The 14,609-nt window shown below is 53.8% G+C and overlaps 2 protein-coding genes and 1 long non-coding RNA gene across 4 annotated transcripts in view; 2 read left to right on the top strand and 1 right to left on the bottom strand.

The window, feature by feature from the left end:
• The window catches only part of LOC140847163 (uncharacterized), a 79,748-nt gene extending 76,861 nt beyond the window's left edge, over positions 1–2,887 (top strand). The window contains exon 3 of the long non-coding RNA XR_012126849.1: positions 2,795–2,887. This is a non-coding gene — a long non-coding RNA (uncharacterized lncRNA). The remainder of the gene's footprint in view (positions 1–2,794) is intronic.
• Positions 431–14,560, bottom strand: ERICH4 (glutamate rich 4). 2 transcript variants are annotated; one of them, XR_005060154.2, is made up of 3 exons: positions 14,487–14,560; positions 11,979–12,314; positions 3,273–3,409 (listed from the first exon to the last, which is right to left on the bottom strand). XR_005060154.2 is itself a non-coding variant. In XM_017640283.3 (2 exons), exons 1-2 carry the CDS (start codon positions 4,714–4,716, stop codon positions 3,188–3,190), a joined length of 546 nt encoding a protein of 181 aa, XP_017495772.3. In that variant the 5' UTR covers positions 4,717–4,826; the 3' UTR covers positions 431–3,187. The 2 variants fall into 2 exon arrangements, 1 of the variants encoding a protein (XP_017495772.3); XM_017640283.3 differs by lacking the exons at positions 11,979–12,314; positions 14,487–14,560 and adding an exon at positions 4,393–4,826 and having other exon boundaries at positions 431–3,409.
• Positions 6,920–11,903, top strand: DMAC2 (distal membrane arm assembly component 2). Its single transcript, XM_017640274.3, has 6 exons — positions 6,920–7,015; positions 8,054–8,250; positions 9,398–9,478; positions 10,153–10,289; positions 10,389–10,551; positions 10,901–11,903. Exons 1-6 carry the CDS (start codon positions 6,998–7,000, stop codon positions 11,082–11,084), a joined length of 780 nt encoding a protein of 259 aa, XP_017495763.2. The 5' UTR covers positions 6,920–6,997; the 3' UTR covers positions 11,085–11,903.
• Positions 14,561–14,609: the final 49 nt, after the last annotated feature.

Below are 14,609 nucleotides of genomic sequence, written 5' to 3' on the forward strand. Positions count from 1 at the left end.
ATGAAAGAAAGCCCCTGAGAACCTTCTGAAATGCAGATTCTGGGTCAGCAGGGATCTGAGCTTCAGCAGGCCTGCCAGCTTCCAGGTGATGCTGTGAAAGTTTGCATTTTGCATAAATGAGCAGAGCAATTTTTCCTGTCCCACAGGCTTCCAGAACCCTGCACTGCCTCCTAAAGAGGTGGAGCCCATTTCCCCTTCCCTTGAACGTGGGCAGGACTTTGCAATTGCCTCAGCAAATGGAATGTGGCGAGAGTGACCACATGGCTTCTGAGGGTAGGCCACACAAGAGGAGATGGCTTCTGCTTGGCTCCCTCCTTGGAATGCACCCCCCATGCTGTGTGAAGGCCCAGTCTAGCCCACACGGAGAGACCTCATGAAGGGGAGCAGAGGCCCCAGCCAACAGCCAGTGTCAACTGCCAGCCGTGTGAGTGAATATGCCTTCAGATGATTCTAGCTGATGCTCTTTGAGAAGCGGACATGAACTGTCCCTGCAAATTCATAAGCAAAATGGGTGTTGTTTGGGGGGTTTTATTTTGAGTTTTGGAATTATTTGTTATGCAGTAGTGAGTAGCTGTAGCAATGCTGATACTGCTGGTCCATGGACCACACTTTGAGTAGCAGGAGCTAGATCACTAGATGATCACCTGGCTTTTGCATAGGTAGTCTTTCCATTTGTTATACTCTTCCCATTCTCTTTCTGGGTCTGTTGCCTTACATGGGCCCTGACCCCTCTGCCCAGGCTGCTCCCATCCCGGCCCTGACCATCTTGCAAGAGGTCTCCTGCTTCTGTTGGGCTGAGAGCTCCAGGAGGGCAGGCCTGGTGCTGACATGGTCACTGCTGGAAGTAGCTCAGTAAATGTGGCGCCGAGGACAGTAGCAGTGGCACTGGCCACATCCACACAAACTCCTTGATGTCTCCCCCATAGTGTCATAGTGTCACCTCCTTGGCCCAGAGCAACTCCCACCAGAAATTGGGAGCCACCCACCCAGTGAGCATCCCCTCCCAAGTCACCCTTCCAGCACCCCCCCAGGGCCTACCTGCCCCCACTTTCCCCCAAGAGCCCCAAGTCCTCAGCCCTCATGATTCCTGCAGCCTGAATGTAGTTGCCAAGAGACCCGGGACAGCCACCAGTCACTTTCTAAGAAAGGGAAGGGGGACAGACTCTGTCATTTGCATGTCTTGGGGTATCTGCTCTTTCCTGGGTGCTGGGTCTCACATTCAACATTTCGCCAGCCCCCACAGCTGAGTGCCCAGGGGCTGCAAACCTGGCTAAGGCTGGCAAAAGAGGACCAGTTTGGGGATGGAGCCTGAACCCCCCACACTGCTGCGAAACCCCCAGGCTGGGGGACCCCCTGGACAAAAAGCAATAGCAGGTTGTAAGGCGGAAATCCCCACAGACAGTCTTTCGGCACCTCTTCCACCAACATCTCATTTCATCCGCAGCAACATCCTCACTCCCACCTAGAAAGGGTTTTCATGAAGAATTCCAAAAATGCAAGCCTGTGTGTCCTCACTGCGAGCAAGGCTTTTAAGAATGTCCAAATGATCCCCACCCCCCTGAAGGTGGCCCTCCTCAGGCTGGGGCCCTCCACCTGGTGATGCGGGCATCTCTTCTGCGGATGTGGACCCGGGCAAGCTACCCTGGCCACCCTGCTTCTCCTGAGCCGCCACCTGCACACACCTGCCCATCTCCTGCAGGGGGGCTATGACACGGTCGCTACCCATCCAGAACAGCTGTAAACCCTCACTGCTCATCTGCTCAACCCACATTCCATTCTCAAAGGTCTCAGATAGTGCTGTGCAATTGAAATACTATGGAAAATACACGTGTCATTTTACATTTTCTAGCAGTCGTGTTTAAAAATGTAAAAACAAACAGATGAATAAGCACATGAAAAGATACTCAACATCATGAATCATTAGGGAAATGCAAATCAAACCACAATGAGACATGACGTCACACCATTAGGATGAGAAAAAAAGGAAGAAAACAAAACAGAAAAAAAGTGTTGGCAGAGAGTGGAGAAATTGAACCCCCTGTGCATTGCTGGTGGGAATGTCAAATGGTACCAGTTGCTTGGGAAAGAGTTCAGAGGTTCCTCAAAAAGCTACACATAGAATTACCATAAGATCCAGCAGTTCCATTTCTGTGTATATGCCCCAAAGCCTCGGAGCCAGGACTTACACAGGTATTTGTACAACCTTGTTCATAGCAATGTTCTTCACAGTAACCAAAAGGTGGAAACAACCCACGTGTCCATCAACAGATGAATAAGTAAACAAAACGTGGTAGGCACATGCAATGGAATATTATTCAGCCCCAAAGGGAAGGAAAGACTGACACATGCTGCACCATGAATGAAACCTGAACACATTATGCTCAGTGAACTAAGCCACACAAGACTTGTACTGTACGATCCCCCTTATGTGAGGTCCCTTGAGTAGGCAAATTCATCGAGATGCAAAGCAAACTGGGGCTGCCAGGGGCTGCGGAGGAGGGAATACGGGGTTGTTTAATAGGTACAGCTTCAAGTTTTGTAAAATGAAATGAGTTCTGGAGATGGGTGGTGGTAATGTTTTCACAACAATGCAAATGAGCTTAACACTCCTGGATGGTACACTTAAGAATGATTAAAATGGTACATTTTATCAGCACAAAATTTTTTTAAATGAACAGATGAGATTAGTTTTAGTAATAGTTTAATTATCCTAATATACTCAAAATATTTTCATTTCAACATATAATTCTTTTTAAGATTATTGAAATGTTTTATATTCTTTTTATCAACTAAGCCGTGGAACTTCGGCATGTATGTTACACTGACGGCACACTTCAGTTCAGAAGATTCACATGTACTCAGTAGCCATGTGCGGCCAGCGGCGACCATAATGGACAGCCTTGACCTAAAACCTTATCTGCAAGCATCCCGTCCTATTTGCAGAGACCCGCATCCCCCTGCATCCTCACTGCGGCTCGTGTGCACACATACCTACAGCTTCTCTGCAAACCAGCCAACAGCCCGCAGGCCAGCGCCTCAGTCTCATCTCAGACATCTAAAGAGAAAGCACTTGCTCAGGGAATACGGGGCAATTCCAAATCGACTGTTAACAGGTTGATTTCACCTGCAAATGCCCCCTCCTCTTTGTGTAAATTTGCATCTCATTCGGAAGCATCAGGGCAGGCACTCAGATCGTCATTTCAAAGTCGGGGAGGTGGCGGTATGGGGCTGGGCAGGAGGCGGCCTGGTGTCCTTCCTCCTGCTTCCTCTCAGGCTTCTCCTCCTCTTCCTCCAGGCTCTCCTCCTCCTCTTCCAGGAAGGCGACCAGTTCCTCCCTCAGGGTCCCCATCTCCAGCCCCAGGCGGCACAGCTGGCCCAGCAGCTGGATGTCCACTTGGCGGAGGTTCCCCTGCCGGTGGGAAAGGGGAGTCATAGGCACCCCACCAGAAGGCAAGGGGTCGGCGTGCCCCCTCCCGAACCTGGGTGGCAGCAGGTCCCAGCTCGAGTCCTGACAATGATTCTTTGCTTGACCAAACTTTAGTTAGGCTCCTGAACCATGTCCTAGGCCCATTTACCACCTAGAAAAATCCAGTTTCAGCCCCAATCCCCCTCCTCTGTATCCAATCACTCTCATATCCAGTGGGTTCCTCATCCCTGGCCTCCTTCCAGCAAGAACCCTGTTAGGTCGGTTTAGCCAGACCCCCATCCACCCCTGAGGTTTCCTCTTAGTGATTTTCCATCCACTGACCCCCCACCCCCTGCTCGTTGGCTATAAATTCCACTTGCTTGTGACATATTTGAACCCAATCTCTCCCATCTAGTACAAAATCCTATCGCAGTGGTCCCTACACCTACCACCTTGCCATCTTTAATTGTACCATAATCTTTTTTTTAACAGCCCTGGCTTGAAGCACGTGGGCGAGGCCCCCACTGTGTCCCTGGACCCTGAATGCCATCCTGCTTCTCCCAGCATCCCTTGATCTCTGTCTCTCTGTCTCTATCTCTCCACTTCATTGTCCCTCCCAGACTCTACCTCTCTGTTTCTCAGTCCCTTTCTTATTTTATCTCTTTCCTTGTCTGTCTGTCTCTGTCTTTCCATGTCCCAGTCTTTCTGTCTCTGCCTTTGTCTCCATCTCTCTGTGTCAGATTCAGCCGGAGTCTGTCTCTGTTGCATCCAGTCTCTTCTTTCCATCTCTCTCTCCCTTTCTGGGTCTCTCTGTCTCTGTCTCTTTCATTCCTGTCTTTCTCTTTTTGTCTCTCTCTCTCTGTTTATGTTTTTATTTCTCTATTCCTGCCTCTCAATTTCTATCTTTAGATCTCTGGCTCTTTCTATTCCATTTACTCCTTCACATCCCCACCCCCAGCTCCTGTCCCGCCAAATGCCTCACTCACCAGCTCCTCCCAGATCCACAGCAGACTCCCCCTGGCACCTCCAGTGTCTGCCCCCAAGGACATGAGGGCCTGGCCAGCCCTTCCCACTGGGGGGACCCCCCTCAGGGCACGTGGCAGTGGGCCCAGTCCCGGGGGCACCAGTCCCGCCTGCCTCAGCTGCCTCCACTGCTCCATCGTCTCCCAGCAGTGGCGGCCAGGAGCAGGAAGTAGCAAGGTCCAGAGTGACCCAGTCCCCCCGGAGCAGGGGGTGGGGGAGTAAAGGCCGGTGGGGGGGCCTGGACAGCCTCCCAAAGTCCATTCTCCAGTGAGAATCAGCAACCTCATGTGCGTTTTCTTCCTTCTAAAGCCTCCCCTCCCCTCCCCCTACAAGGGCCCAGCCACAGCTCCCCTGCGGGAGGTCACATCGGGGTCCCCTGGCCTCTTCTCAAGCCTGACCACTCACGGGTGGGCGCTCGGTGTCTGCTGGTGCCTGGCCCCACCTCCTCCTGCCCTCTCCTGGGCCCCTCCCACCGCCGCTCCTTGGCCTCCTCCACTGCCCTCCCTATTTGACCTCTGGTTTGCCCCAGCTTGGCTCTTGCCTGTCTTCTCCACTCAGGCCACCCTGGGCTTCCCAGCCAGTGTGCCTGAGGAGCCAGGGGTGGCTTCCAAGGGACAGTCCCTCAACTGGAGTGCCACATGTCCAGGCTGCCGGCCCACAGCTGAGCAGCCAGCCAATTCTGCTGATGTTTGACTTGTCCACAGATATTACCACTTATCAGCCTGGATTCTGCCCTGAATCCAGGGCTGGGGCCAATGCAGGCTTCCCTCCACTAGAGTCCAGGGTGTTCAAACTCCGTCTATAGATCATATATTCAAATATCCACCTCCAGAGACTCTACTCCTGACCTCTCTCCTGTGCTCCAGACGCCTAGTCAGCATCTCCAGCCCGGTATCACAGGCATCTCCAGGGGAGTATGTCCACTACGGAGTTCTCAGGACTAACCCCACTGCTTTAGCTTCCTGTTGCTGCTGTAACAAATGACAAGTGTAGTGGCTTAAAACAACACAAAGATATTCTCTTAGAATTCTAGAGGTCAGAAGTCTAAAGTGGGTCCACAGGGCTGGGTCCTTCTGGAGGCTCTACAGGTGAATCTGTTTCCTAGCCTTTCCCAGCTTCCAAAGACTTCTGCACTCCTTGGCTCATCACTGCGACCTCTTGCGCCTATGACCCTCTTGCTGACTGACCCTCCCACCTCCATCTAATAGGACCCTTGTGATTAAATGGGCCCACCATAATTATCAAGGATAATTTCCCCATTCCAAGATCCCTAACTTCCTCACATCCTCCGTTTGCCATATACAGTAACATTCACAGGTTCCAGGGATCAGGATGTGGCTCTTTGGGAGCAGGTGCTATTCAGCCCACCATGTCTCCCCTTCCAAACCTGCTCCTTTCCAGTGTCTTCATCTCCACAAACCGCATCACTATTGTTTTAGCTTCTCAAACTATTGGATTGACCTTCAAAACAGACGCATAATCTGAGCACTTCTCACCATTTCCATTGCCCCACCCCTGCTGCCGTCCCCATTCATCTCTTGTCTGGACTAATTGCAGTGGCCCCCCCTGCTTCTGCCCTTACTCTCTAAGGTCTGCTCCCCACCTGGCAGAAATGACGACAGACCAAATCTAAGTCAGATCATGGCACACCCCTGGGAATGGAATAAATAGCTTCCTGCCCACCTCTCTGTCTCCTACCTCTCTGCTAGCTGCTTCCCACCCCTGGGCCTTTGCACTGGCCTTTACCTCTGCCTGGAACATTTTTCCTCCAAATCTCTGTACTGGCCGTTTCCTTCTTATCCTTCACCTCCACTTAAATGCCACCTCTTCAGAAAGGCCTTTGCTGAAGGCCCTGTGCCCCAGTCACTCCCTATTATATTGCTGTTGTTACTTGCCTCATCGAATACTGTCAGAAGTTGTCTTGCTTAGTCATTTGTTTCTTATCCATCCTCTCCCTGACTGGAGTGTTGACTTTCTGAGGGGAGCTTGGACTGTCCTGGTCACTGTGGTAAACTCAGCATCCAGAACAGTGCCTCCATGTGGTAGGTGCTCAGTAAATATTTATCCAACGAATGAATACCACCAGACGTCACGCTCAATCTTCACACTGAATCTTCCCACTGAGCTCTAGCCTTGAACTCCAATGTGAAATCGCAAACATATCACAAAACCAGTGCTGAGATCTCACCTGTCTCCTACCCTGAAGTCTAACCTCACCATCCATTCGACTTTTCCCTTCCCTGGCCCTGGTTTAAAAAACGAAGTGTTTCTCGGTCACATCATTCCCTCTTTTAAGGAGGTAGCGAGAGACAGCTGGAGGAACAGGGAAATTCAGAGCGACTGAGTTCAGAGGGAAGGGAAGGTACTCTAACAGGAAGGACCGCCCGCCCTCTCCTAGGAAGTGGCTAGTCTCATTTGAAGGTCCGTGGGAGGGCTGCAGCCCCCAGTGCGTGCACCTTTAAGAGGAGGACTGGAAAACGAAGGGGCGTGGCCATAAAAGTCTTAGACTGAACCAAAGGGGTGGGACAAGAAAAGGCCGGCCCCTTCCGGTTATGTAACTGTTGCAAGATGGCGGCGCCCAAGGCGGTAGGTGGCTCGACCGCCTAGGGCCCCAAAATTGAAGTCGACTCTGCTGCCTCCACCTTCAGCGCCTGTGTCGGCGCTCATGGAGCAAAGAGAGAGAGGGAGCAGGAGGCCTCTCCCGCCCAGCCCCAGGCTCGGAGCGCAGAGCTGCTCCTGGGGAACGAGAAGGGTCGGTGCGGGTCACAGAGAGCAGAGGAACTCTGGAGAGGAAGCAGGGCGAGGAGTTAGCGGATAGAAACCAATGAGGAAGCAGGAGGGCGTCCCGAAGATGGCACATTCAGCCAATCACAAGGAAGGAGCCGACTGCGTGCAGAGGGAGTTGGTGGGCCCGCGGGAATGGGACCAGAAAGGGAAGAGGATTGGGAAGAGATTGGCCAGAAAACTGGTATTTGAGAACAAAGTGTAGGAGACCCAAAAATACAGGCTACCGGGGAGGAAAACATGGGAGAGTTTGGAATTTTGATGGACGACCAAAGGGGTGATGGGGGTTGGGGACAGGAATCAAGAGGTGAATTTGGGAGTTCCAAGGGAAGGAGGTGGGGGAAATTAAGGGGAGAGTTTGCAATGTTCGTGGAGAGAATTTGGGAAGAATTGTGTAAAATCGAGGAATGAATTTTGGGGAGAAATTGAAGGAAGGGTTTGGGAGCATTAAGAAGGTAAGGATGGTATGGAGAGAAATTAAGAAAATTACACTTTAAGGAACGACATAGTTATTCAGGAAGACTCCCTGGAGAATTGGATAAAATTAGGCGGGGGTGGGGGTTGTGGGAAATTAAGAGGTCATATAATAGAGATGTTGAGAGAAAAATTGTGTTTTGGAGAAAAATAAGGGTGAGAATTTGGGAAAAATTAGATACGATTAAGGGGAAGAACATGGGGAAACTGGGAGGATCCCAAAGGCAGAATGTGGAAGTTCTGCAAGGAGCATTTCATGAGCCAGGAAGCAATGAGAGAGTGGAGATTTGTGCAGCAGCAAGAACAGGGGGATCTGCCTTTCTCAGGAGAATCCAGGGTGAGCCCCTCTTCTCTCTTCCTCCCCAGTTCCTGCACGTGGTGACCCCGATATGGTACAAGGGTATCCAGGGCAGCCGCCGCCTGAGCAGAGCTGTGGCCCCAGAAGGCAATCAGCAGAAGGGGAGAACACTGCTCCAGTTCCTGGCTGACCACTTTTATGACATACAGGCTCTGAGGGAGTACCTGCTCCAAAGGCAGACATTGAAGGTGCACCAGAAAAACCGGTGAGAACCCCTGGCCCTCAAGACCCCGCTGCTCAGGCTTCACCAGTCAGAGCTCAGGTCTGGCCCCCACTGCTCCCCGGCAGCCTGGTGGCCTCCAATGCCAACTTGTATCTTCATCTCCAGCCTGCACCTTCCCAAGGACTCTAGCTCATACGGGCAACCTGCTCCCCACCATCTCCTCTTAGAGGTCCAGCTGGTACCTCAAACCTAAGATGGCTAACAGCAAACCCTTGATTTCCTCCTAAAACAGCCTGTTCACCCACAAGCCTTCCCCATCCCAGTGAATAACACCATTGCCCACTCAGTTGTTAAGGCCCAATTCTAAGGTGTCATCCCTGATTCTTCTCTGCCCTCCACATCCAGTCCATCAACAAAATACTAAGACTATCACCTCCTCCACTGTTTGTAGCCTGGCTACACTCCTCCATCTTGTGCAGTGATCTCCTACCTGGTACCCTTAACCCCTCCAGTCTCGAACAGTCTACAAAGGAGCCAAAGGACTCGAAATTAATAGAGAACATAAGATTCTTGAAATTAAATAGAGAACATTACCACTTTGTTTAAAATCCTCAGATGGTTTCTGATTGCAACTAGAATAAAAACCAAATTCCTGGGCCTAAAACCTGGCCCCTACGAGCTTTGAGACCCTCTCAGGGACTCCCCTCTCCCCACCAACATGGCGTCCTAATCACTGTTGGTACAGCCGTCCTGATTCAAGCCCCCCAGCCTGTGCACTAGCTGTCCCCTCAGCCTGGTAGGCTCTTGCCATGACTTTAAAGTTTCTTCCCACCATTCAGATCTCTGCCCAAGTGTCACCTTCTCCAAGAAGCATTTCTTATCACCCAAACCAAACTAGTCTCTTCCATTCCTACCCGACCCACTCCTAGTCAGTTCTCCTGTGATTGCCACCACAGAGTTGATAGTCTCTGCTCTTTGCTTTCATTTCCTGGTTTGTTACCTGGGTTTGCTGTACAATAGCCTCACAAGAACAGGGCCGGTCAGCTAGCTTAGCTACCACTGTCCCACAGTGGCCAGCACCTAGTAGACACTCAGTAAATATTTGCAGCCTGACTCAGTCTGGGTGCAGTGAACTCTGACCTCCTCAGCAGCTCCCAGGCCTCACCTGTGGTCCCTGTTCTCTTGGCAGATCCTTCACCTACATCAAGGAGCGCTACGGCCCCTACATCGCCAGCGCCTATTTCATCCTGAAGCAGGGAGGTGCAGTCAAGTATGATACCAGCAGCGTCAGAACAGGGCTGGGGGATCAGAGCATCTAAGCCCTGGGCTCATCCATCAGACAGGCTTCCGTATGAGCCCCCTCTCTGCCCTCTTCAGGCTTGGGGGCTTGGGACTTATTCCTGAGCTTGTTCTGTCATCTGTAAAATGGGATGGTAGTTATATCTAACCTACAGGGTTTGCTGGACAGATTCAAACACATTTTGCAAAATCTACACAGTGGCATAGCTCAGGCCCTGTTCGTGTTTTCTTTCCTTGTTCCTCCTCCTCTTTTCCCCTTTTTATGGGAAAACATGGTTCATGTAGACTTCATCTTGGTTCTAATTGAAATTTACATTTGGTTTGAGCATATCTCCTAGCACCTTCCATAGAAAATAGTACACATGTACAGATGTCTCAACTTTTGCCCATGTCTGAGGGTTCTTGTATTATAGTTTCTTTTCTCATTGTAATCCCTCCAGCCCTCAGCTTCCAGGTTCATAAAATTGGCTGAACATTCTATCTTTGATGGGATTGTCAGGGGGCCCTTAGTTTCGGGCCTGATGTAGAGTAAGTGCCCCAGACAGTCCAAGCATTTTATTTTCTGGGGACCGGGAGCATTCTCAGGAGGTGGGAGGCCTGGGTGGGGCAGGGCACCCTGCCCACTTGCCCTCGCTCCCCTTTCAGGTTTCAGGGTAAGGAGTGGACCCGGCCGGACAGGCGAGGCCACATCTCCCCCGAGTTCCTGGAGTTCCGGGCAGTGCCTGTGGAGGCCGTTGATGCCAGTAGATGTGTCATCAATTACCAAGGCCTGGACAACATCTGTGAGTGGATGGGGGCTGGAGATGGGCAGGGCTCTGTGCCTTCCCTCCTGAGGTGGGCTCCAGAGGGGCCCTCAGCGCCACCCGCCTTTGCGCCCACAGTGGTCCTGAAGGGGCTCCGGTCCCTGTGGCTGCAGCGCTGTCCCCATGTAGACGACTGGTGTCTCAGCCGCCTCCACCAGCTGGCTGACTCACTGCAGGAGCTCTCACTGGCTGGCTGCCCCCGAATCTCCGAGCGGGGCCTCGCTTGCCTCCACCACCTCCGGTGAGACCTCAGGGCCCCACAGGCATGGACATGGGAAGCTGGGAGGGGCACAGTGGGCTCGCCCATAGCTCTGCCTGCAGGACAGACCCAGATTGTGCATGTGCGTGCACACAGATGAGCAGCCACAGGGACTCTGGGAGTATGAAAGGTCTCCTAGTTCTTCCGTGTGTTTTAATGAAAATGCTATGATGTTTACACTGTTGCAGAGCAATAGGAGCCGGAGGTACCTGTAATCAGCAGTGAATTTTATGTAGTTGGACAGCTGAAGATGGTTACATACACACACACACACTCTCTCTGTCTCCACCCTCCCCCCCCTTATGTGAGCCTCCCCTTTTTCCTCTCCCAGGAACCTGCACAGGCTAGACATCTCAGACCTCCCTGCCGTGTCCAACTTGGACTTCATGCAGATCTTGGTGGAGGAGATGCTGCCCAACTGTGAGGTTCTGGGGGCTGACTGGGCTCGGGGCCTCAAGTTGGGGCCAGAGGAGCAGTCTCGGAACACAGCCAGCCCCGTCCCCACCCCCAGCTAGCCTTCAGCCTGTTCCCCATCAAGCTGGATCTCAGTGGGGCTATGTGCAGTGTCTGCAGTCTGGCTTCCAGTTGGTTCACGCAGGGTGAGGGTGGGGCTGGATGAGGTGTGCCACCAGCAGGTCCGAGGGAAGGGGAGCATGACGTCGGCCTACCTCAGGGGGGCACTACTCCTGGCAGCCCCTTCCACTCAGTATCTCTCTTCCCAGTGCCAGTAACTTCTTCCTGCCTCTTCAGGCCTGGGGAGGCACGGGCCGCCGGAGGAGCCCCCTCGTGGTTTCCCTACACCTTGCCCACTGCTGTGACAATGGACTCTTTGACACTTGAGTGTGCTATTTCCCACTGGGACCCAGACTGACACAGGGGCTCTGCCCTGTGGGGGCCTCGGCCCACACTCACTAAATGCCAGTAGCATCCAAGTCCCAAGGTGTTCCCGCGTAGAGGTGTACTAGCTCTGCTCCAAATTCAACATTTTTGTTTGCTCTGTGAAAATTGCCATGGGCCTTTGAAATCAGTTTCCTTTGCTAACTGGCATGATGGGGCTGCCAGTAGAGGGCGTGCGAGACATCTGAGGAGGAAAGCCTCTGCTTCCCACTCCACAGGTGCTCGCGCTCAGCAGGCTCCTGCCCCGGTGCCCCCCTGCCCTGCGGGCAGCTAGAGGAGGAGCGCTTCCCGGGGGACACCTCCTTGTGAGCGATTCTGCCGGGCCCCAAAAGGTGGATTTCCCATAAATTCCGAGGAACCTTCCCAGTGAATCCTCTGATTATTTCAATTTGCAGTTAAAGTCGCTAACTCTTATATTAAACTACCTGTTGAAGTTACTCGGTGGTTTTCTCTTCCTGGTTGGATCCAAATGGATACAGTATTGGCCCCTGAAGTGTTGTGGGGATACTCACAAAGACAGGATCTGGGGGTTGGCTTGGTCCTGCCTGTGGCGTGAGCACAGTATGAAGGGAAACAGGATGTTAGAAGTCCATGGCATGTGCTGACATCTGTTGACCTCTCACTGTGGGTTGTGGGCTCCCCTGTGGCTGCTGCACTTAAGGCTGTGGCAGTAATGACATCTCTAAGGGTAGGGGCTGGACAGATTCTTTGGCATGGCCTCAAATGCTTACAAATAGATGGTGACAAGCTCGGGTCTGTTCACACAGGTCGAGTCACCACCTCAGAACTGGAGAGCTTCCTTGAGAGTCCTGAAGTTTGTACTCCTTGCAGCCACAGGGCTGAAAGCGCTGAAAATACAGCACAATACAGGTTTGCATGGTTGCCAAGTGACAAAGGATGAATTCCCAGTCTTGACAGGTTTCTCATGTGAAAGGACGCTGGCTGGGTGGGGCCCCTGAAATCTGGAATGGGGTCATCCAGCTGAACCCAGAGGAAATCTGGAGCCCCCAAGTCACTTGTGACTCCCTTTCCAGTATCTCAGACCAGCAGCCTTCCTGTGCTTGCAACCCCTGTGGTGAGTCACCTGGGCAAATGCCTTGGAAGGGTGTATCTGCTCTTAAGATTCACCCCAGCGCCCTCTGCTCTCACAAGACCTGTAAATACCAAGGGTCAAATCTGAGCATGCTCCAGGGCATAGGTGCTCACTGTGGCCCATCAGCCCCCGCATTAAAAGAACTACAACACCTGCGAATACGTGTGTAGACAGACACCAGGGCATGGGTGCAGGAGTGGGTTCTTGGGTTAGAGCAGCGAGGATGGACATAACACCACCTGGCCAAGTCCACTGTGTGGAGGGCACTTAACTAGATTCTGGAGATGACCCAGTGTGGCCAAGGGTGAGGACGGGGTGGTGTCTCGCAGCCTTCTTGGTTGGCTAACTGGAACTCGGCCTCAACAACGGCCTACGGTTACTGAGGTGAGAAGCCATAACTACCCTGGCACAATCTGAGAGGAGGGTCCAGGGCTTAGGGGGGCAGGAACGTTGGACAAAGTTGGTCCTATTTGAGCTGCACAGCCACCACCAGCCATGGTCCCCAAGGAGGCACCTCTTGTGCTTCAATTATTCTCCATATTTTACTTTCCCTGTTCCAGTTGCCATGTGGTTTCTCTCTCCTGCCTGGACCCTGCCTGATGCACACAGCAACCAAAACTGTGCCCTGACATTCCCAGCTGCCCCCAGGACAGGCAGTGTCACCCGTGGTCCAAGAACCTCTGTAGCCCTGGGATGAGCCAGGAGAGCTCAGGGGCCCTGACACACCCCATCCTCTTCCAGCTCCGGTGGGGGTGGGGGTGGCTGGGCTTGGAGACCTCCTCGAGGGATCTGTCATTTTCCCTGGCTGTCGTTTCCCACTCTAGCTTTTATTCCATTAATGTTCCCTACCTCTCTGTATTCTCTTCCTCAAGCTGGTCCCACAGGCTCCATTATTCAGACTTTGAGGGGAGGAGATCAGTGCTGGATAGAAAACTGTGCTATTGACACCCTGGGTTCCTGAGATGATCCGACAGGGGGTGTGGTGGTGGGGTTCAGGCCAGGCTCAGTGGGAGGCCCTTAGGTCCACCCCAGGTTCGAGAAGGTCTGGGAGGAGGAAGCCCCACCTGCCAGCCTCCGTAGAGAGCTGATGCAGCCCCAGCAGCAGGTCTCTGGAGGACCGGGAAGTAAACACAAGCAGGCTCCCTCCCGTGTCCCTAGGGGGCGGATGTGAGTGTTCCCGGAGTCGCCGTGCAGCTGCGGGCGGGGCCAGGACCCCAGGGCGGACGGATTCCCACCCCGGCGGCCCAGGCACCAAAGAGGATGGTGGAGGTGCGGGCGTCAGCCCAGCCCGAGGGCTCCTGGTGCCCGCCCCCCACCCCACTGCCCCTAGCTTGGCCCCCTTCACCCACATTCCCTTCCTTCTGGTCCCCTGCACTCCTCCCTGCTCCCTGGGTCTGGCTCTGTTCGCAGCCTCCCTCCTCTCTGCCCCCACCCGCTCCACCACCTGCTCTTTACCCTCGCTCTACCCTCCCGACAGGGGCTTCCGGCCACCCCTTATCTCTGGCTCACTGTCTCCACTTCCCTCCAACTTCCCGTCCACTATCTCTCTCTCGCAGGTCTCTCCTGCCTGCCCCCGAGGTCTCCCAGGCTCTCGCTCCTCCACAGTGTCTGTCTCCGCCTGCCTCGCCCCCTCCAGCCCCCTTCCCCACCCTCACCAGGACGCTGGGCAGCGACCGCACTTCCCACCTCTGACCGGGCAGACCCACTCCCTCCGCACGGTCACCGCCGCCCCCGCGCGGCCAGGCGCCAGCCCCTGGCCTCCCAGCTTCGCCACTTCGGGGCTCTGCCTGTCCCTGGGTCACTCCAACACTACCCGGCCCAAGCTCGGGCCTGGCCCTCAGCCTCCCCCTCCCCTGGACTCTCCCAGGCCCCTGGTTCTCTCCTTCCAGGGCCTGGCCGGGTCCCGTTGGCACCTTCCACGTCTCACCAGAAAACCAGCCCCAACACGCCGCCGCCGCCGCCGGAGCCCTCCAGGCCTCCCCCGTCTCGTCCTCCCGCCTTCCTCAGCCCCGCCCCGACCCCTCCCGGCCCCTGGGGTCCTCCCAGCCTC

This window comes from Manis javanica, chromosome 17, assembly GCF_040802235.1.
Source record: "Manis javanica isolate MJ-LG chromosome 17, MJ_LKY, whole genome shotgun sequence".
NCBI lineage: Eukaryota > Metazoa > Chordata > Mammalia > Pholidota > Manidae > Manis > Manis javanica.